The 14,861-nt window shown below is 41.5% G+C and overlaps 1 protein-coding gene across 1 annotated transcript; it reads right to left on the bottom strand.

Moving 5' to 3' along the window:
* Positions 1-458: 458 nt before the first annotated feature.
* Positions 459-12,805, bottom strand: LOC114358581 (uncharacterized). Its single transcript, XM_028312583.1, has 13 exons — positions 12,802-12,805; positions 12,444-12,521; positions 11,731-11,856; positions 9,139-9,333; positions 8,207-8,346; positions 7,550-7,724; positions 6,756-6,935; positions 5,646-5,796; positions 4,345-4,516; positions 2,123-2,264; positions 1,659-1,792; positions 771-905; positions 459-508 (listed from the first exon to the last, which is right to left on the bottom strand). Exons 2-13 carry the CDS (start codon positions 12,507-12,509, stop codon positions 472-474), a joined length of 1,653 nt encoding a protein of 550 aa, XP_028168384.1. The 5' UTR covers positions 12,510-12,521; positions 12,802-12,805; the 3' UTR covers positions 459-471.
* Positions 12,806-14,861: the final 2,056 nt, after the last annotated feature.

Here is a 14,861-nt window from a genome sequence, read left to right as displayed (position 1 = left end):
CGAGTTTTAGGGTAAATTGTGATAGTGACAACCCTGAGTTTGACATTAATGTTGCCATTTAAAAAACCTAAAAACTACTAATATTACCGGCACTAATAACGATAACGTTATTTCTATGAAATTGTTATCCGATAATGGTGATCGGCTTCGAGTATGTGTGTCGTTTATATGGAGATGGCCTATTTCCCGCCGAAAAATAGTTTGTTAGAAAAAAAAAACAATGTTCAACTTAAATGCCAAAATAATGAAGGGTTTTGATGCGGTTTTACCTGTATTTTTTAAATTCATGCACGAAGCATATAACGACACAATGAAATCTTTATTCTGGGTTACACAAAGAATAGAACAAAAATTTAATAAAAGTTCAAATATTTTTATTTATCACAACAACAAAGAAACAAGTAAGTAGGTAGGTACATAATAAAAATTAATTTACTAAATAATCCGTTCACATTATAATCAGTCTTCAGGTTAGTCCTTCTTCCCGCCACGATATGGGTGTCGTTTACTGAAAAAATAACAATGTAAGTGTTATTCAGCTGTTTTGTTAAAAAAAGATGCCATAGTATAATAATGAGTGCCAGTTCATCAAATGGCGACCATGGACCAGAGTTTCGGAAGACGTAGCGTGGAAGCATCTGGATTCGGGCAGCGCAGGACCGCTCATTGTGGGAATCAACCATGTGTGTCGACCATGGATTCCCACAATGACCGGTCCTGCGCTAAAGGCCTTTGTCCAGCCGTGGGCGTTTTTTTGAAACGCTACTTACGCTGGGATAGTCAGCGTGTATATTCCAAACTTGGTGTTGACGTCCTCGAGGCGGAAGATGCCCTCCACGTACTCCTTGTCAGCTGGGACTGCCGGCGTCTCGAACACTAGGTTCATGATGTAGTCTTCAACGCAACTGGAAAATAGGCATATTACTTTTTAGTAGTAAATTATATCATAGCATAGCAATAGTATAGAGAAGAAGCATGGTATCGATAATATTGATCTTAATGATCATGAATTCACTTTTTTTCTTCTAAAGAAGAATATTACTAAATCCTATTGCACAAATTACTAATACTTCCTTTAGCCCCTCGTACTAAGCTAAATATGCTTGTATCACGACGAGTGAGCTCACCACAATAGTCGAGCGACAGCGCGGTTAGAACCCGCGTTCCTCGGATCACGAGTTGGCCAACCCGATCCCTTCACCGGTCGGCTATCATCATCATCATCATCATCTCAGCCATAGGACGTCCACTGCTGAACATAGGATGCCAATGCTTTCCTTGTTGCCCCGTTAGTAGCTTCCTGCTACCTTTACGATGTCGTTCGGCTATCGTGGCTTTTAAATAGGGATGATGAATGGGTAATGAAATCGAAATTCTATTTAGTTCAGACTGTTAATAAAAAAATTTTGGACACATATTTTTTTTTTTTCATAATCGAATAATTACAGTATTGAGTTGAAATTTCGCGTGACTTCACTTTTGAGTAAAAAATCTACTCAAGCGTGACGTAACGCGCCATTTCAACTCGATGTAGCACTGTTATTATTTAATTATGAAAGAAAATAAAAAATATGAGTCTAATATTTTCTAATTATCTGTCTGACGAACAAATAATTGAAATTTTGTCATCTGCCTATTACTAATAAAGCAGGACTTACTAAGCGCAAGGCTGGTAGGGCACCAGTTTCTCAATCCTGTTGGGCCGCAGCGGTTCCACGTACGGATCAGCCACCAGCTTCGTTGGGGCCGGGCCGGCGGGTCCTTTGCGGGCCTTGGGCGTTGGCGCTGGAGGCTGGATATTGAAGGAGATAATGACAGAGAGATGGTGCTTTAGGTTTTTTTATATAGCTAAGTAGTTTTTGTCTGGCTTTTATAATAACTTGGCATTCCAAGCTGGAGACCCGGCTTAAGGTGTGTCTAAAAGCCTTTGAATACTTACTTACGCAGTCCTAAAATTACTTATACATTCTGTCGATTTCGCTATGGTCACCAAGCGCTAAGTGATAACTAAAATGGTGTTTTATAAAAGGTCTTTATAAAATCTGCAAACTGCCTAGGGACATAGTCCATCCATATTGCTTTTTTTGGGAAGTTCTTGCAAAATATTATTGATTATGCTTACCTTGACAGCTCCGTATGCTACTTCAATCAGGCTCTTGACCTCTGTCTCCAGCAGCCTGAGGAACTTGGGCACGTTCCACTTGGTGACCTCCTTGTGGTTCCCGAGGAGGGACAGCAGCGGGTTGCAGTCACATTTTGCAAGTCTGAAAATTGCAAATTATTTATAGCCATTTCACTTTTGACATGTTAGGAATATGAATATAAAAACCTAAAAGAAATGTGAATGTAACATCATACCATGACCATGATCGTCTCTGACAAAAAGATAACGGATATTTGTTTAGATAACGATCAATAAATCATAACCGTTTGTAACCACTGACTGACGCTTTTATTTAAGCGCGTGCGCGATGGCAATGGCGATGGCGATCATTAGTAATCAGCAGGATCGCTATCGTTATCGCCATCGCCATCGTGCTCGCGGGCTCGAATCTCGAATCTAATCGAATCTTAAGTATCATAAATGACAGTTTGGATCCAAGACTGCTTTGGTATCTGACGAGGTCGTCAATGCCCTTCAGCACCCTGCCTATGGTGGCGTCGGCCTGGTTGTTGAGGTCCTGCATGTGCTACGTGACTGCGTGGTCCCGTATAGTTAGCTGACGAGGTCGTCAACGCCCTATAGTTACCTGACGAGGTCGTCAATGCCCTTGAGCACCCTGCCTATGGTGGCGTCGGCCTGGTTGTTGAGGTCCTGCATGCGCTACGTGAATGCGTGGTCCCGTATAGTTAGCTGACGAGGTCGTCAACGCCCTATAGTTACCTGACGAGGTCGTCAATTCCCTTCAGCACCCTGCCGATGGTGGCGTCGGCCTGGTTGTTTAAGTCCTGCATGTGCTGCGCGACAACTGAATGGTCCCGTATAGTTACCTGACAAAGTCCCCCTTCATCCACGTTAGCAACTAATTATCTGACGAGGTCGTCAACGCCCTAATAGTTACCTGACGAGGTCGTCAATTCCCTTCAGCACCCTGCCGATGGTGGCGTCGGCCTGGTTGTTTAAGTCCTGCATGTGCTGCACGACAACCGAATGGTCCTGTATACCTGACGAAGTCCCCCTTCGTCCACGTTAGCAACTAATTACCTGTCGAGGTCGTCAACGCCCTAATAGTTACCTGACGAGGTCGTCAATACCCTTGAGCACCCTGCCTATGGTGGCGTCGGCCTGGTTGTTTAAGTCCTGCATGTGCTACGTCCGCCGCTCGCCCAGCTCTAAGGTGAGCGCGGCCAGGCGCTTGTCTCGCTTCTCTTCGCAAGTTCTTCATTGCAAGTCCAATGACAGTTTAACTTGACCTTCACTGGTTGGGTTTTTATTGGCGGTCAAGCTATGGATCCTGGCTACACAGGAGTTGCAGCGGTGGGAACGAGAGGTGGGAATAGTCCCGTTTTTAATTCTTCTCTCGGGTCTCGTTGATGTCGCGTTGGCCTACTGGTACCTGACGAGGTCGTCAACGCCCTAATAGTTACCTGACGAGGTCATCAACACCCTATTAGTTACCTGACGAGGTCGTCAATGCCCTTGAGCACCCTGCCTATGGTGGCGTCGGCCTGGTTGTTGAGGTCCTGCATGTGCTGCGTGATTGCGTGGTCCCGTATAGTTACCTGACGAGATCGTCAACGCCCGAATAGTTATCTACCTGACGAGGTCGTCAACGCCCAATAGTTACCTGACGAGGTCGTCGATGCCCTTGAGCACCCTGCCGATGGTGGCGTCAGCCTGGTTGTTGAGGTCTTGCATGTGCTTAGGTTACCTGACGAGTTCAGTAATACCCGTTAATCACCTGACGAGGTCATCAACGCCTTATTAGTTACCTGACAAGATCGTCATCGCCCTAATAGTTACCTGACGAAGTCGTCAACGCCTTATTAGTTACCTGACGAGGTCATCAACGCCCAATAGTTACCTGACGAGGTCGTCAATGCCCTTGAGCACTCTTCCTATAGTTGCGTCAGCCTGGTTGTTTAAGTCCTGCATGTGCTACGTGACAGCGTGGTCCCGTATAGTTACCTGACGAGGTCGAAAATGCTCGTAATTACCTGACGAGGTCGTCAACGCCTTATTAGTTACCTGACGAGGTCGTCAAGCGCCCTAATAGTTACATGACGTGGTTGCAACGCCTTATTAGTTACCTGACGAGGTCGTCAACGCCCTAATGGTTACCTGACGAGGTCGCCAACGCCTTATTAGTTACCTGACGAGGTCGTCAACGCCCTAATGGTTACCTGACGAGGTCGTCAATGCCCTTCAGCACTCTTCCTATAGTGGCGTCAGCCTGGTTGTTTAAGTCCTGCATGTGCTGCGTGCGCGCACGCCGCTCGCCCAGCTCTAACGTGAGCGCGGCCAGGCGCTTGTCTTGCTTCTCCTCGCGCGCTTCGTTGATGTCGCGTTGGTCCACTGTGTGATAAGAAGAAACTTTTAAAAAAATCTTTATTACTGAGAAGGTAGTTAGGTAGGTATCCGAGAAGGGTGATATGTGATGCAGCTGATGTCGTCTCGCCGCATTTGACGTAACTAAAACACGGTCCTCCTACGCCGCTGCACTAAAACAGAAAATGTTAGATGTCGGTTCTTTTTAGGGCAGTTTTACACGTCCGAAATATAGCTTGCCCTGCCACTAACTACTTCGGGACAACTTCCGCTGGTGCTGGGAATCGGGGATAGACTGGTCTATTTGTTAAACTGTGCCTATAGACCAGGGGTGGCTAACCGGTCGATCGCAATCGACTGGTCGATCGCGACTATTAATCCAGTCGATCGTGGCAAGGCAAAAAATACTACATGATTGTGTACTAAACTATGCTGTTTCATTTAAGATTTCCAGAAAGTATGTAAGTAAGTGGTAGATCACCCAGGGTTTCATTAGTAAATAGTAGATCTTATGTCTAATCAAGTTGACCACCCCTGCTATAGACAAAGTAACACATAATAGCTTTGCTCTTGCCATATTGCCTTTCTATTAATGTCAACCCTGAGCGTTTATCACAAAATTGACTGGTGCAAGTTGCAAGGGCGACTAAGGCATGAGGCATAGCAAGGCACGCTGAGGTTGTAGTGGGGGGTAGATACTGGCACATAGACCAGGATCGCTATTCGTCAAAGAGTGCCACAGTCGGTCAACGTCCACTAGAGTATACTTGACATACGTGGTACATAATCATAATAGAGAAATGAGGAGATCCGCAGGAGTACCAAAGTGACCGACATAGCTCGCAGAATTGCTAAAATGAAATGGCAGTGGGTAGGGCACATAGCTCGTAGAGACGATGTCCGTTGGGGCAGAAAAGTTCTCGAGAGGCGATCACGAGCTGGAAGATGTAGGCAGGCATGCTACTAGGTGGACCGACAATCTGGTGAAGGTCGAAGGGAAGAGACTGGATGCGGGCAGCGCAGGACCGTTCATTTTGGAAAACCTTGGAAGAGGCCTTTGTCCAGCAGTGGACGTCATTTGGCTGAAACGATCGAACTGGTACATAAGACAAATCTATTGGTCAAGGAGTACCCTAAAAAGCCAATGTCTACTAACTGATCCTCTGTCGCAGTATCTCCAGCTCGCGGCGCATGATGATGGACTCCTGAAGCACCTCGCACAGCAGCACGAAGGTGGAGAAGTTCTCGATCTCCACGATCTTGAACCGGTTGATGATGCTGGCAACTCGGTCTGTGCCGGCGTATTCCTGGAATAGGTGTGAAGCAGTTGCAATAAAGTACGTAATGTATCGGAGTACCTGGATGTGCATAGTACAGGATCGGCTGTAATGGAAATCCTTGAGAGACGCCATTGTCTAGCTTTAGAATGATTTTAACTTATCATAATAATCATAATACTTATCTTTATTGCTTCATGTGGTACCTATGTACAAACAGGATCTAATAATACCTATCAGTTCATATCCAGAGATGGTTTTCATGGTTTTGGTTATTAGAACAGGCCTGGAGGAGAAATTATAATGATGATGAACCGGAGATGACGCGTTGTAAATAAGTCAAAGACATTAAGGACACATTTATTACATGTGACAACAGTTTTGGTATTTTTCCACTTTTCAGTATGAAAAAAAAAAACGGGTATTTCTATCTTTCTCATTCGAAATAGTTCTACTGCAAGAGAAAGACCTCTCCCAAAGATTTCTAGAGAAAGACATCCAGGCGCATCTTGCAATTTTTATTAGGTCATCGATGTACCTACTTATTTATCTAAAAAAAAATAAGAACTTCGTATTGCAAATTGCCCTAGCTCGTCGGTTTAACTGAAAATGTGTGATTAACCGCCTCTGTGGTCTAGTGGTAAGACCACCTGCTTCAGACACAGAGGTCCCGGGTTCGATTCCCAGTGGGGGCAGATTTTTCTGTTCGGTTTGGTTGGTGGTAGGGCTTGTTCTAAGTCCGCCTGGCTAGCTACCACCATCTTACCTAAGTCTGTCGCCATAACAACAAAGTTAACAGCATTGTTGTGTTCCGGCAGTTAGAGGTAAGATAGCCAGTTCCTCCGTGGTTGAGGATTCCGGGTGAAGCTCGCTTCGACCTTCGGCCTGATCATCACTTACCATCAGGTGAGATTCAGGCTAAGAGCTTCCTCGTTGTGGATAAAAAAAAAAAAAAAAAAAGAAAAAGGCCATAAAAAATCTATACTCACGAATATTTCTTCCAGCAGCGCGTCATGCCTGGCGATCTCCTGCTCGCACCGCTGGATTTCCTCCAGACGCTTTATCTCCTCCTTCTCATCAGCCTCGCAGATCCTGCGGGAGCCCTTCACTCGGAGAAACTCCTCCAACTTGGCGAGGTGGTTCAACTCGCCCTCGTAGGATTGCATCTCCTGTAATATTAAGGTTATTAGGTAATAGTTTCCACTGCTGGAGCACGACTGTCTAATTTACCACAGGCAAATGGATGATTTGGCATTTGGCACCCTTATGATGACCAGTTGGGTTTGGAAGGGCCGATTTTCGCATTTGTTCCTTCATCACCTTTTCCACAGGAAGAGCGGGAGTAATCTCATTCTAATCTGCAGGATCACATGGCATTTGGAAGTAGATAAATGGTTCAAGGAATCTGCCTTAACATCGATTAAGTATATTATGTACCTAGATAACTAATCTGTTTATAATAATATAATATGTTTTCTGAATAAAACAAAATAAAATAAAATAAATAAATAAAATAAAACACGAAAGTTACTGGATCAGGAGTTAGGAAGTAGTTGGCCAGATAAGGAGGTATCTATTGTATATTTTTATTTGTAAGCTTTGCGCATGCTTCGTCACAAGACAAAAACTGTTGTAAATTGTTATAGGTTCTCATGAAAGTGCAAGCGAAGTACCTGTTCTTATGAATAAAGATTCTTTAAACCTATATTCAAGGGTATGTCTCACAAACCAGTGGACAGAACTCAAGACTCAACTACAATAACAACGATCAATAAAATAGTACCGATATATCCCTATTGAGCTGGTACAATCCTTTCCACTTGAGCGCCTCCAGCATCCTGCAACACTCGTCGCGGTCTCCGAAGGCGACGGCAGCAATCTCGAAGATGTCCATCAGGTATTCCTTGCCTTTCACCAGCTTGCCGATGGTGCGGTTCCATTGTATGTTGAAGTCATTCCTGTAATGGTTAGTACATAATTATAACGCCATGCAATCTTCAAAAGGTTTGAACACACCTGCACGTATGCCGCTTCCAACGTAATGTATGTTGTTGTTGGTATACCGCAATAAATACCTAAATAAATAAATAATGACCAAGCCTAGTCTTTTAGATTCATTCTCAAGTTAGGGTGAGGTTGTAGTTAAATACTCGTAGTTATGCCTTTACATAGTGGAAAAGTAAAACTGAGCGCATTTCAAAACTAGGAGAATACTCAAGTGTTAGCCAACGTATAGGTCGTTTCATCCAAGAAGACGCACCCCATCATTCTTCCGCTAATGTTTGAGTGTTATCGGTACACGTTAAATTATCCGTGAGTGCACACGCACACTACACGCTGACGCTCGAATTGCTTGGATCAAACTCCCTGTACCGCACATGGTAGGGCGCGTCTTCGTGGATGAAACGATCTATACCTACTTATGTTTTTTAGATGTTACCTTTCTACAAGCAGCCTGTGTATCTCCTCCCTGACGCGTTTGTTGTCCGAGTTGACGACGCAGAACCTCTTGGTGGCCAGGTCCAGGCGGTTCTCCATGCGCCGGAGACGGTTGTTGGCGTTCTCGATCATGGCCAGCTCCTGTGGTTATCATCGTATTTTTAGGTACTGGACTATACAATATTTCACTTCATGAAGACAAAGAGGAACATCACTTTCTTATTAAGAAGGTGTTGATTTTATTTCGTCTAGCGGTGCTTGTAGCTTAGTGGCTTTAGCACTTTGGTGGCGATCAAATTAAGACCTACCGTGGCCATTCGCACTGGAAGGAAGGGGACCATGATGAGTCACTCCACAGACGGGGTGGGCAAACCCTGTAGCAGGAAGGGTTAAAATTCACATCAGCTTCCTTAGGTACTTTCTTCAGAAGTTCAACCAGCTGCTTCTTTGCCAGATAGTTGAGGCAGTCCAGTTTTCCTTCTAAATGTTCGTAATCCACAAAGGCCTTAAGTAAGAGAAATTAAAAGAACTCACGTCAGCTTCCCTGGGCACTTTCTTCAGCAGTTCCATGAATTGCTTCTGTGCCAGATAGTTGAGGCAGTCTAGCTTTGCCTACCCTCAGTTGAGGTGAGGCAAGACCTGTATTGGTGGGAATAAAGAACTCACGTCAGCCTCCGTGGGCACTTTCTTCAGCAGTTCCAACAGTTGCTTTTATATTTAATAGTTCAGGCAGTCCAACTCTCCTTCTAGATGCTCGTACTCCACAATGGCTTACAGTTAAAGAAGTTAAAACAGCTCACATCAGCTTTTTTGGGCACTTTCTTAAGCAGGTCCACCAGCTGCTTCTGTGCTAAGTAGTTTAGGCAGACCAGCTCTGGTCTGCCCATAACTGAAGTGAAGCAAGACCTGTATTAGTGGGAATAAAGAACTCACATCAGCTTCGGTAGGCACTTTCTTCAGCAGTTCCACCAGTTGCTTCTGTGCTAAATAATTCAGGCAGTCCAGTTCAGCTTGCTGTGCTCGCTCATCTCTCAGCTCTCCTTCCAGATGCTCGTACTCCACGATGGACTTCCGAGTGCCACTCTTCATCATGTTGTCTCGGAGAGCGTGCTGGCCTTTCTTGGCTAGCTGTGGGTGGAAAATGTTAATTGACGGTATCAGAGGCTAGTGTAGTAGTTTGCAAATGTTTTCGATAGGAAGATCTGCATTATACAATTGATGCATGATCTAGTTACATCTATATTTCTTAGAATTACCCATTGAACATGTAATATACTTATTAAAAAGAAAATATACCTACGGTGACGTAAGCTAGTTTAATTCCCTTTAAAACCGGACTGGACCGTTATTTTAGTCTGGTGACAGAAGATCAGACAGACGGGCGTTTTCCGAGGCCATTCAGACCCCGCCTTCTAAGTTCAGACTTTGACCTGTCATTAAATTTTTAACGAGTTTCATGTCCATGCAGATTTTGAAATAAGAGAGAAGGAAAATGCTATGGTTGTTATGGTAACTGTGTGCTAACTTTCTTATAATTATGTAAAGAGTTATACAGGGTGTTACTTTGCATTCTTGCCATATTTACAGAGGTTACTATATTACTGATACTGAACAAAAATCCGTAAAAAAATAATGCCCGAAATTTTTTTTTTTAATCTTGAGTATTTTATTTTATCGACAATCTGTTAAACACATCACTAATTATCGTAACGCATGCACATCACTTGTTGGCGATGGCGATGAAGACTTTTTTACTTTTTATTGTATTTTTAAATATCTATTGCAATCTATTGTCTTTAAAATGTCTTTTTGACACTTGTAAAAAACTGAGAAATTCATCAATCACAAATCACGTTTTATATAATACAAAAATGTCTGAAGTGTATTCAAACAAAGAATAATTTAATCAAAATGGTGCTTGGAGTGTCTGCAAGACGTCTTAGACGAAATGCTTGATGACGTACCCTTAGCGTTACACCAAATGCTCTACTACCAGCAAGATGGTGCTCCCCCACAATAAGGACGTCAAGTGCGCGAATAATTACGTTTGGTGAACAGTTGATTGGACAAGTGGTCCAGTAGCTTGGCCACCACGATCCTCGGACCTGACACCAATGGATTTTTGGAGTGACTTGAAACGACTGGTATGCGCAGAAGAGATAAACAGTGTAAACGCGTTACATGAAAGGATTGTTTTAGTGAAACTGTGATACAAAACGTTTATGTGTTGCGAAAACTAAAGCGAAAAACCTACGCTTCGCCGTGCTAGACTGTGCCTTCATCAGAAAGGAGGACACTTTGAACACTTGCTTCGCAGTACGTAAACTTTGTAAGTAGGAACTTATGAATAAATAATTAATTGTGAATAAGGTGATTTCATTTCATACTTAATTTATTAATTTGTAAAAATAGGGTACAATGTTAAAATTAATTAAAACCCTAATAATTATTACGTATTTTTGATGGTCCTATGCCCGTAAAGTAGAAAGGAAAATCTGAAATCAACTGAAGAGTATTTTAAAATAATTAAGTATTATGACTGGATAAAAAGGCTGGTACCCAGAGCCATAAAATTAAGAACTAGGCCACGCCCACTAGGTTTATTCCACTTGCACCTGTAGAACGTGCGAGACAAAATGGGTTTATTCCAATTTGTACTGAAAAACCAAATTTACTAAAATCTTAGTGTACTTTCTTTATGGGAGTCTCTTGTTTATCTTAAATAATAGGTATTGTTCCCTACTTTTATCTCTGTGAATATGGCAAGAATGCAAAGTAACACGGTGTATAAGGTGTACAATATGTAACGCATTTATGAGGTATTTATATTATTATGTATCATGACTCATAAGCAATGGTTGTGCTCAGTAGTGCTCTCCCTGTTTAGGCGTCCACGGAAGACCAGCGTCGTGGCATTATCTACTGAGATGCTACGACACCATGCTGAGTGGATACCTTTTCAGTATCATTGTAATTACCTTCTCATTAAATAATGTTAAGTATTGCAAGTGTATTGTCGATGATAGGTACTGAATAAACATTTTTTCTTTCTTCTTTCTTTCTCTCTTTCAAAATCAATTACTTGTTTTCAACCGACTTCAAAAAAGGAGGAGGTTTTCAATTCGACCCGTATGTTTTTTTTTCTATGTTTGTTACGCGATAACTCCGCCAATTATGAACCGATTTGAACAAATCTTTTTTCGGCGTATAGGTAATAACTCAAGGGTGGTCCCATTTAAATTTAATAATAGAAAAAACAACCCCCAAGGGTGGAAAATTGGGGATGAACTTTTTTATACGCAATATCTCCGCCGATTATAAATCAATTTGAACGATTATTTTTTTGTTGAAAAGGTATTATCAAAAGGGTGGTTTCATGCGAATTTGAAGAAAATATTTCACCCCCAAGGGCGGAAAATTGGGGATGAACTTTTTTATACGCAATATTTTTAATTTTTAGTTTTTTTTTGTGTTCACGCATTGAAGTCGGTTTTATTTTTTTAAAAAGTTAATTATTCTACTCACGTTGATGCACAGCAAGGTCTCCCGCAGCTCGTTGGCGAGTATACCAAGCTGCTTCTCCTGCGGCGCCAGCTGCGGCACGCCGCCCGCGCGTTTCTCCACGCTGCACATCGGCGCCATCTTTTGGAACTGGGGGTAGAAGGGTGGGGTATAGTGTAATAAGGAGGGTAGTTAATTTGTAAAAGTTAGTGTCGCAATATGAACGGCGAATTGAAGAGCTATAGAATGTTGATTATTATGGCTTAATATTAGTATTTAGCTTATATTAAAGAGCAAAGCAAAGTTACGGCGCGCGCGCACGCGTCATGGCAGGGCATACTCATGGTTATGGCATGATTTTTATTGTAGATTAAGAAAAATTGAAATTCGGAAATGAATTTTGGATGCTATTGCATAAATTATGCTAGCTTTTCCTCATACAAAACTTGAGGGGTGACAGTTTAACAAGTAAAAAATACCTAAGCACATTTCTGTCGTGAGCATCTTCTAGCTCACTCACTATCAGACAACTATTATACGTAATACATTTTGAACAAAGTAGATTTCTAAGTTAACTCGATCAGGAATCGAACCTGGCTCCCACTGATAAATTTATGTGTGTTAGGTACTACCCTCCGGTTGGTTCCCAGCTCCCTTTGATCGTGCTTTCAGAGTATTATCAGCAGCGTAGCGCTTAGAAAATAGATTTCCTATTAAACTGAACATTCCTGACTTACTGTTCTTTGAACATTGCTGAGCTCTGCTTCAGGGTCCACGGTCTTCTGTTCCACCTGTTGCGGCATCTTGGCTAAAATCTACAAATTCTATTATCAACTAAAATAAATTAAATACAAATTCCACAATATGATTCAGCTTTCACAAATAGACACTGACAGATTTTTTTGTGGTTTTAGAATTTGCAATGTTTTTAAGAAGTTACACTTTTTGGTTTTGTTAAAAAGATCTCAACATGATAGAGGACGAGGTTGATGGTTAAGTTTGCCGCGAATCAACATGAAACTCTTATCAATATGTTACGGTAAATGTGATAAATGTGAAAATTATGAATAATCGCTGGTTATTAAGAATAATTACCTCATGATTTGGTAAATGTGATTTATATGAGATCATTTATGTGGCCCAAGGGCCACCCCTGCAGCACCTTAACCTATTTTTCACTTTAAATCAAAACAATATGTTATGGGCATTATGGCAAAGTAATGTTACGCAAGAAACAGTCCAAACTGATTATGGCAAATTATATTAATATATTATGATATCAAAACGTTCAAAATTTGTGGCTGTACACGATCGCTGACACGAGCCGATGTTCTCTTTTATTATATTTGTTAGTACTAAGGTTACATTATTAAATAACCACTGATAAGTAAATGTGAATAATTTATCACTTTTACCTCGACTGTCGGTAATTATTCATAATAACCGGCGATTATTCATAATTTTCAATTTATCACATTTACCGTAACAAATATACAACATCCTGCGTGGACTCTACCACGATGCTAAAGTGGGGATTTTAAAACGAATGCCCTGTGGTAATTTTTCTGCCATGGTTTTCTGGTAGACGACTAAGAAGTCCAAGAACTATCCCAATCTTTGACATTTGAGTAACAGGAAGGTAAATACAACCCGGTCGAGTAAGCTGCGCATCTGGCAGCCGTGACGTCACATCTGGTATAGATGACCAACGCTGAATTGTCCCACCAAACACAATGACAGGGGGGCGCTACCATCGTTCAACTGTATGGTTTCCAACATGGCAAAAATCGGAACCAGCGATCCGGTATTGACGGTGGCGCCCCACTGTCAATGTCATGGATAGGACAGTTCAGTATTTTGGAACTATACGGGGCGAATGCGGGGAGGCTGGTTTGTGGGTGAGTGAGTGCGAGGGAGAGTCGCATTCCATCCAGCGAAATGCGCAGTTAGCACGATCGGGTTGTATCTAGTTTCATACATTCATATAACCTTTGCTTAAGTTATTACATTCTTAATGATTTTCAAATCAAATCAAATCAGTTTATTGCAATGAGGGTTTTTGCGAATGAAAAATCCGCCAGATGGCAATGCGTAGACGCGAGGTCCAAATGCTGCATGATTGGTTATTTTTGACATGACATTGACAGTTATGTCAAAATCCACCAATCACGCAGCAGTCAAACCCCACATCCACGTCCCGCCATCTAGCGGATCTTTCATTCGCGAAAACCCTCATTGATGGGTCTTAAATTGATTCGGAAAATTCGTTTAAATTTAATACTGTCCATTATAGACTAGGTACTTGCTATTTTCAGGAAAAGGTATTCGAGGTCGCAGCTTTTAAGGCTAGAATTATGAATTAAAATGCATCAATAAAATTCATCTTTTATTTATTATTTCCACAAACAAATTATTTTAATGTAAGTAGCTAGTCATAATAGATCTTACACTTTAAATTACAATAATTAAGTACTTAAAAGGGTGCTTATTAAGTACACTCGCACTTAACAATACAGAGACAATGTTAGGAATTAAAATGATAATATTTCTGGGCTCTATTATTAAGTACATATTTCTTAAAATAAATACTAAAGTTTTATATTGCACAATATTGAAATATACTTGGGTCATTCCACAAAAATATGTCAACTCTTAGTCCGCGCCACATTTCACATGAAATATTTGTTAATATTTTATTCCAAAATTGTTAAATAACAGCTCGCAATGTTCTTTATTCATCACCCATTTATATTTTTTGAAACTATTTTTAAAACATCTTAAATTCCTTTTGAATGACCCAAAACGTCATTCCCTAGGCATGTCCGTACTCCAAAAGTTTGTGTTTTGGGACCCACATTTATAGAAACATCAACTTTATCCTTTGTTTTAATTAACGAATAATCTATTTAAATGTATATTACACCAAATTCTATTAATATTTTGCGGTTTCAATAAACAATAATTTGATTTTCTTTAGTTGAAAAAGAGTCTACAGTTTTTAGCGTCATTCCCTCGCCACGCACTGATTTTATAATTTTGCGCTTTAATATGTATTTAGAGTGAATGACATTTAGTTGAGTTTAAAGTACGATACGAAGTTATCCTCAGACCATACTGGCTTTGCGGTAGCCGTTTTTTGAATTAGTGCAAACGTG

This window comes from Ostrinia furnacalis, unplaced genomic scaffold, assembly GCF_004193835.3.
Source record: "Ostrinia furnacalis isolate ACB-3 unplaced genomic scaffold, ASM419383v2 OfSCF0292, whole genome shotgun sequence".
Taxonomy (NCBI): domain Eukaryota; kingdom Metazoa; phylum Arthropoda; class Insecta; order Lepidoptera; family Crambidae; genus Ostrinia; species Ostrinia furnacalis.
The sequence above is the reverse complement of the archived record's forward strand: the minus strand, read 5'-3'. Positions and strand labels throughout refer to the sequence as shown.

Excerpts from the sequence above, each read along its gene's own strand:
- LOC114358581 (XM_028312583.1), bottom strand. The coding sequence starts at position 12,509 with ATGCCGCAACAGGTGGAACAGAAGACCGTGGACCCTGAAGCAGAGCTC. Across the intron at positions 4,517-5,645 it reads GATACTGCGACAGAGGATCA|TGGACCAACGCGACATCAAC; the intron begins GTTAGTAGACAT and ends CTTATCACACAG. Across the intron at positions 1,793-2,122 it reads TAGCATACGGAGCTGTCAAG|CCTCCAGCGCCAACGCCCAA; the intron begins GTAAGCATAATC and ends TTCAATATCCAG.